At 39.5% G+C, this 7,892-nt stretch overlaps 1 protein-coding gene across 1 annotated transcript; it reads left to right on the top strand.

Annotated features, from left to right (window-relative positions):
- Nucleotides 1-1,816: 1,816 nt before the first annotated feature.
- Nucleotides 1,817-3,284, top strand: LOC132061273 (uncharacterized). Its single transcript, XM_059454117.1, has 3 exons — nt 1,817-2,080; nt 2,208-2,504; nt 2,694-3,284. Exons 1-3 carry the CDS (start codon nt 1,817-1,819, stop codon nt 3,282-3,284), a joined length of 1,152 nt encoding a protein of 383 aa, XP_059310100.1.
- Nucleotides 3,285-7,892: the final 4,608 nt, after the last annotated feature.

Below are 7,892 nucleotides of genomic sequence, written 5' to 3'. Positions count from 1 at the left end.
AATGAACGAGCTTCCATATTACTCAACTCTTAGAAGCATTAGGAGTACTTTAGACTTTGATGATCCTATACCTTTTTTTTTATGATTGTTCCTTCCGTTTTTGGGTCCTGAGATTTCGTATATTGATGATGTTAGCTCAAAAGATATTTATCGGAGATAGTACGACCTTATGTCACTCCGAGAGTTCTAGTTACTCATTGTACCTATGCATTGCATTCATTATACATATGCACATTGACCCATGACCAGAAGGGGTTATATACGCGTATATTATATGTATATGGGTATGGCAAAAGGGATAGGCGTTATATATGCATTACCACCTGATCAGTTGGTGCACAGTGATGATGATGATGATGATGATGGCCGCAGAGAGGCCGATGGGATATGATATATGGATCGGGTTGTACGTTCCTCAGCACTAACATATGATATATGGATCGGGCTGTACGTTCCTCAGCACTAACAGTTATATTATGACCTATGCATATCATACGCCCTCAGAGGCACTTTCAGTTATACAGAGTTATGCAGATACTCCCAGATGTTTAGTCACAGATGCATTCAGATATTGAGATTAGCTTTCATGTTTCAGATGTCTTTCATGATTCTTATGTACTTGTTATTCTTATGCCTTATATACTTGGTACATTATCCGTACTGACTCCCCTATTGCTCGGGGGGCTGCGTTCATGCCCGCAGGTTCAGGTAGACAGACAGGCGGTCCAGCTCAGTAGGACTTCCACTCAGCGGCAGTCAGTGCGCTCCACTTGGTGCTGCCGTCCATTTTTGGTACGTTATTTTGACATGCATATATGGGTACGACGAGGCCCTGTCCCGTCCTTTCTACAGCTTTGTACTCCATTAGAGTTCTATAGACAGTTGTTTGTAGATAATATGTGGTGTAACCTTGTCGGCTCCTATTTTTTTGTGCACAGTATATGTAGCAGCCTGGTCGGCTTGCACTATTCTTTTCAGTATATATGTATATGCACAGATGGTTGAGAGTTCTTGATGCATAGTTCTTGGTGTTGTTTTTGCATGAGTCAGTATAGTTTAGTTATAAGTTATATATGGGCCACCTTGTTATTCAGTAATATGTAGGTACGAGTATAAGGGTGTTTGGTTAGTAGAGGTCAGGCACTCGTCATGACTCACTGGCGTGGATCGCGACACAAATGCTATGATGCTTTAAGACCAATAGATGCAGAAGGCCATGTATGCTTAGCAGAAGGCAATGTATTCTTATGTTTGAGAGCAAAATAATTCACATGTCATGAAGTGGAAGGATCATATATCATCTTCAGGACCATGCCAAAGAACAGGAGCCATGTTCACTCATGAACAGTATGAACAACTGTTGAAACTGCTAAACAAGGAGAATGTAAGAGATGGAAAATGCATGACATGTATAATATACTCTTTTCTAGCACAACACAACATTGATTATGTTAAATGGACACTAGATTGAGGGGCCACAGTCATATGGTGTATGATAAGACCCTCCTTAGCAAGGTTGAGAAGATAGATGACATGAGAGAAAAGAAAGTTCACCTACCAGATGGCAATACCATTGAAATCTCATGTATTGGGTCATGTCGAATCAAAGGAAGAGGTAGCATTAACAATGTTTTGTGCATACTAGAATTTAAGTACAACCTTTTGTCAGTCTTCAAGTTAACTAAGGATCTTAAGTGTTTTATCACTTTTTTTCTTGACTTATGTATTCTACAGGACCTTCACAATAGAAAAGTGAAAGGAATTGGTAAGGTGTGAGGGATTGTACAAGATGAAATTACAAGTAAAAGATTATCAAATGGTGACTGCAACATTTGTACAATCACACCAATGTGATGTGAATGAAGATATATGCACATGGCACAGGAGGTTAGGGCATGCTCCTGACAGAGTATTGATGAAGATTCCAGATATGAAGTTTCACATTGACAGTAGTAGAATAAAAGAATGCACCATTCATCCACTAGCTAGACAAGAAAGATCAGCATTTACTATTAGTATGAATAGATCCATTGTTCCTCTAGAAATGATACATGCAGATATATGGGTCCTTATAGAGTCTGTAATCATGATGGAAGCGTATTTTTCTTAACACTAGTTGATGATTGTAGTAGGATGATTTGGATATTCTTGCTGAAGTTGAAAAGTGATGTAATTGTTATTCTAAAATAGTTCTTTTCTCTAAAAAGACACTGTTTGGTTCATCTGTCAAGTTTTTCAGAAGTGATAATGCTACAGAATTCTTTAATATTGAATGTAATGCTTTGTTTCAAACCTATAGAATTATCCATCAAAGTTCATGTATACATACTCCTCAACAAAATGGCTTGGTTGAGAGAAAACATAGACATATCCTAGAGGTGGCTAGAGCAATAAGGTTGCAAGGCCATTTACCACTCAAGTTTTGGGGAGAATGCATCCAAACTGCAGTTTATGTGATTAACAGAATGCCATTATCTGTCTTGCATGGCAAATCATCCTTTGAGGTGCTATATGGTAGAGTCCCTTCATTGCATCATATGAGGACTATTGGTTGTGCGGTGTTTTTCCACCGACACAGCAGGAAGTGACAAGTTCAATCCCCAATTAGTTAGAGCTATACTAATAGGATATTTATCAAGTTAGAAAGGATACATATTATATAGCTTATTAACTAACAGTTTTTTTGTTAGCAGGGATATGAAGTTTTGGAATCTATATTTCCTTTTCAGTTGTTGAAGACTAGAAATTGCAAACTATTTCCCAATAGTGTTATATCCACTAATGAAGAATTAAGTCTCACTGAGATTTCTATTCTAGATGTAGCTGATGATCATGCTGACCCTAGTGATTCAATTACCTTAGCTCCTATGCTTGCATTTACTGACCATGACCATACTGATAATGATCCTGAGGATACTGCACTAGCTATTGCAAATGCACCAGTCCAGAATGTGGATGTTAGAAGATCCACTAGAATAAGATCTGCACCACTTTGGATGCAGGAATATATATGCCACACCAAACCAACTACTAATACCTCTGCTTCCTCAAATGCCTGCATATACCCCATGTCCAGTTATTTGACCACTTCTAGATATTCTGCTCTTTATCAAGCATTCTTAACCAAGATTACTACTCTCCAGGAACCACAATGCTATGCAAAAGCAGCTTTGGACTCAAAAGTGGATTCAGGCCATGGTCAAGAACTTCAAGCACTGAAGGACAATGGGACATGGTCTCTCACGCAGTTACCACTTAGCAAAGTGCCAATTGGTTGTAAGTGAGTATTCAACAATAACAAAAAGGGCCTACATTATCGAGAAACTTTCTCACCAGTGGTGAAGATGGTGACAGTTAGAGTTGTACTAGCTCTAGCAGCACACAATTGGCCTCTTCAGCAAATGGATATCTATAATGTTTTTTTGCAGGGTGAGTGTCACGACCTAACTAGTGGGCCATGACGGGTACCCGGAGCTGACTACTGAGCACCACTCATCATGCTCTCTGTCATACTCAACCTGGACATATATGAACCTCGACGCAAGACTTATCATGAAACAATCTCCAAATATCACCCTAACCATGTATACATGCATAAGTCCACAAGACTATAAAAATAATGTACAGAGTATACAATGAGAAGTCTCATAACATCTACAACCCATACATAAGTATCTATGAGCCTCTAACTGAAGTACTGAAATCATGAGGCGGGACAGGACATACACAAAAGAATATATCAAGAAATGGCTACTCCGAAATAGTGGAGTGCTCCTGCAAATCTGCTGAGTAGGATTCTAAGCGTCTGCACCGTCTCCCGATCTACCTGTGGGCATGAACACAGTGTCCATAAAGGAAAAGGACGTCAGTACGAATAATGTACTGAGTATGTAAGGCATGTAAATAAACATAATAAATAAATAAGAGAACATGAGCTGAAGAAATAACCTGTAACTGACTGCCTCTAAAGGCGGAATCATGCATGCTAACAAGAAACATCATATCATGTATATATATATATATATATATATATATATATATATAGCTTCCCGACCGTATAGGTAAGGTGTGATGCGTCGATCAGCTCCGCGTCGGGCCTCCCAACTCCGGGGTAAACATACTGCCGCCGGCTAGTGGTGTACGCCCATGCCATATAGACATGGTGTAATCATCATCACACCACTACGCCTGGTCGTAGTGGTGACTACCCGGCCATATAGGCACGGTGTAATCATACGTATACACAAGATAATGCATGCATGAGAGTTCAGAAAAGCTATAACTCTATCGGAGTGACGTAGTAGGTAACCTCCGATTATATTATGGAATAGTCATGATCGTCATGGCTCGCAGAAGGAACTAGTGACATGAGGTAGACTAACAACAATGAACAATCATCAAGGAAACATAGAATAAGATCATAAACCTTATAAAAGCATCAATTCATAAACTTTGGAATCTTTAGAATTAGAACCATCAACCTCATCATTATCATAAAACACATCTCGTCTCTATCTCATAAGAATCTCTTAAGAAACCTTTTAACACTTCATCTTTTAGGATGTAAGAAGATCATGGGAATATAGAAAAGGAAATCATAATATAGGAGTCATGCCTTTGAAAGAAGGAGACTAGCCTTACATACCTTTACGTCTCCTTAACGTAAGCGTTCTCCTTCCAAGCTCACAACTCTACATTCAAGAGATTTCGTACTACATTAGACCATTAGAAACATGCTTAACGCTAAGCTAAGGCGACTAAGAGCTAACAAAAATTGGGCAGCATTTCCTTTGTTTCGACAACTTCCTCCATATAATAAGACAACTCCCAAACATCAATAAGAACACCCATAATATCATAATCAATAGATTCTTCAAGTTAAACATTGTTTACTCTCAAATCCACCTTCAAAATCATCCATAACCATAACTATAATACAACATCATATTTATTCTTCAGATAACACTTCCTCAACGTCATTAGCATCATTTATAACAAGATTATTCTCATCTTATACCAAGAATTATGATTCACATTAATTTACTACTCAAAATACCTTTATTTTCCACATTCAAGCTCATATTCTACATTCTTATCTAATCCAAGTCTTTCAACCACTCAACACCTTTAATAACATTAAACAATTGTAGAACTCACCTTTAATTATGTAGGGATAGTCTTTGGATGAAAATACTCCACTTGAGAAAAACCCCAACTTCAATACAAAAGGATTTCTTGATCTTTACCAACCCTAGTGGGTATCCATACACTTGATTCTACCAATTCTTGGTGTTTAATCCATGATTTCCCTTGGATGTGTGTTAGTATAATGGAGGGAATATACAGGAGCTCTCAAGACTTGTAGAGAAAGTGGAAACTGAAAATAAGGGCAGGGTCGTCTATTTATAATTGGGCCCCTGAAAGTTCCAAAGAGCGGTTCGACGACCCGTTGACGTGTCGACGCGGTCCGTCGACTTGTTGCGTCGACTTACGGATCTCGCAGATTGCGAAGCGTAATGCTGACGGTGCGCGGTACGGTCGGCCGACACATGTCGACGGCCCGTCAACAAAGTGATCGTGGTGTACGAAATTTCTGGCCGTATTCGTCGATTCGATCCGTTCAACTTCTAACTCCATAATTTACCCTAATATCAATTGATACAATTATACACGAGCACAACACTTTTATGTCCCCAAACTCGGCATGGGTCTCCATTCTCAAGACATACTCATCAGAAATCATTAATTCTACTATAACGAAAATAGGGCGTAACGAGTGAGTTGGAAGAAGAGGTCCATATGGAGGTTCCTCGGATATTTCCAAGGGGAGAATGTAGTTTGTAGGCTACACAAATCCCTCCGTGGGTTAAAAAAAGCCTTAAGGCAAAGGAATTTGAAGCTCGCTTACGCATTAATCAAATTTGGTTTACCAAAGCCATTGTGATTAATCATTATTCACCAAGAAAGTTGGGACAAGGTGGTGATCTATCTTAGTGTATGTAGTGATCTTCTAATCACGGGAAATGATCAGCATCCCCGATAATTGAAGCTAAGAAGGCAATACAACAAAACTTCAAAATCAAAGACCTTAGTGACTTGAAATATCTCCTTAGTATTGAAGTTGAAAGATCTCAATAACGGATTTGATGAATCAAAAGAAGTATGCACTATAATTGATCACTGAATTGGGCCTTGCAGGATCAAAACCAGTAACAACACCAATAGAATTCAATCAAAATGTCACACCCTAATTTCCGATAGGGCATGACGGGCACCCGACCCTTACTTAGGGCCGAGTGAACCCCGTACCTCGAATACACAATCGCGGGCCCATACAAAACATGTCAAAAATGCGTAAGGAAAAATTTTCGGAAAACAAACATGCCTCATCTTTTCAAATCAAATAAAACCTCGTAATCATAACAACCAGACTTTTGTGCAATTCATAACACAATACATAATGATACATCGGCTTACACCAGCCGCTTACAAACGGACATCTCTATACACACGACACGTCTTGTACGCAAAGTCTCTACCATAACTCCCGAGATACCATACAAAAATACTCCACTTGACGGCCTCGAAGGAAACGGAGCTCTCCAATCCGGTCGAGCATCTTGCTAGCATCACCTACTCATCGGTGGGTACTGCGTGGCATGAAACGCAGCCCCCGAAGAAAGGGGGTCGACGAAATAATATGTGACGAGCGTAAAGCATAGCATACATGTTGAGGTCTTAACCGAAGTAAGAAATACGTAAAGTGAGCACGATAACCTAATACTAAAGGCTGATATCCGAAACACAAATCGTATCCGGCCGTAACGGAACCGGGTGACACGCGCAAATAATCATCATACTCATACCGTACACGTCATATCGTCATACGAGATAACATTAACCGAATGGGATTTGGGATTTGCAGACCTAATGGACGATTCCACCATTGGGTTTGCCCCACCATCGGTGAACAAACTCATCATATCATCATACATCATCACGTATCATATATGTCATAGGACCCGGCGGACGTAACGCGGTCGCCACCTATCTATCCGGCGCCACAACACAAGACAACACCGGTAAGCTTCAAATCTCCGTATCCCCATCACACATCATAGCGCCAAACACAAAGATAACACCAAATATAAACGAACCGCCCTCTAGCGAGGGCTCCTGCGGAACCGTAACACAAGATAACACCGGAGTATATCATAGTGCGCACGATCACATACCGCTCCGGGATCCAAGTGAAGAGGTAACAACGAACGCACGAAGCGTATCGTAAGTATCCATAATCATACAAATCATCATTTCAACTCAACCGAATAACTAAAGCAAACTATTAGTTCAAACCAAAACGGTAGTCAAATCGGGTTTTCTTCGAATCTCTCTCTTAAGCATATCAAACCGAACTTCAAAAATCATAGTTGCGTATCAAAATCATAGGCATAAAATCCTTATTTCCAACTCGACGTACAAATAAATAATCATGCTTGGGATCGGAAAAGTGGTCGTATTAAGTCCCTTTTTTAAAAAAATAGGTCATTTAAAACCAACATAGAAAAGTCGCGGGACCCACGGACGAGCGTCGGTAGTCCGTCAGCCCGCCTATAAAAATTTAAGTCCTTACTCGTCATGAAATCCTTTGCGAAGAAATCAAAAGCGATCCGAGCTCTCTCTTAAAAGTTACGGTCGTTCGTAGTTTCGAAATCGTTTAGGAACATATCTCTTTGAAAACAAACTCTTTTGAAACAAAATTCTTTTGAAAATATAACTTTCTTTTGCAACCTTAGAAATTTAATCATACAAAAGACGTAAGGATCATAACTCGACCGCATTAAGGATACGAATATCAAGAAACATATAAGAATCGTTTACACAACATTTCA

The sequence above is a fragment of the Lycium ferocissimum genome, chromosome 6, assembly GCF_029784015.1.
Source record: "Lycium ferocissimum isolate CSIRO_LF1 chromosome 6, AGI_CSIRO_Lferr_CH_V1, whole genome shotgun sequence".
NCBI lineage: Eukaryota > Viridiplantae > Streptophyta > Magnoliopsida > Solanales > Solanaceae > Lycium > Lycium ferocissimum.
This window is presented reverse-complemented; position numbering and strand designations above follow the sequence as displayed.

Excerpts from the sequence above, each read along its gene's own strand:
- LOC132061273 (XM_059454117.1), top strand. The coding sequence starts at position 1,817 with ATGGTGACTGCAACATTTGTACAATCACACCAATGTGATGTGAATGAA. Across the intron at positions 2,081-2,207 it reads TATGGGTCCTTATAGAGTCT|ACACTGTTTGGTTCATCTGT; the intron begins GTAATCATGATG and ends TTCTCTAAAAAG. Across the intron at positions 2,505-2,693 it reads ATGGCAAATCATCCTTTGAG|GGATATGAAGTTTTGGAATC; the intron begins GTGCTATATGGT and ends TTTTGTTAGCAG.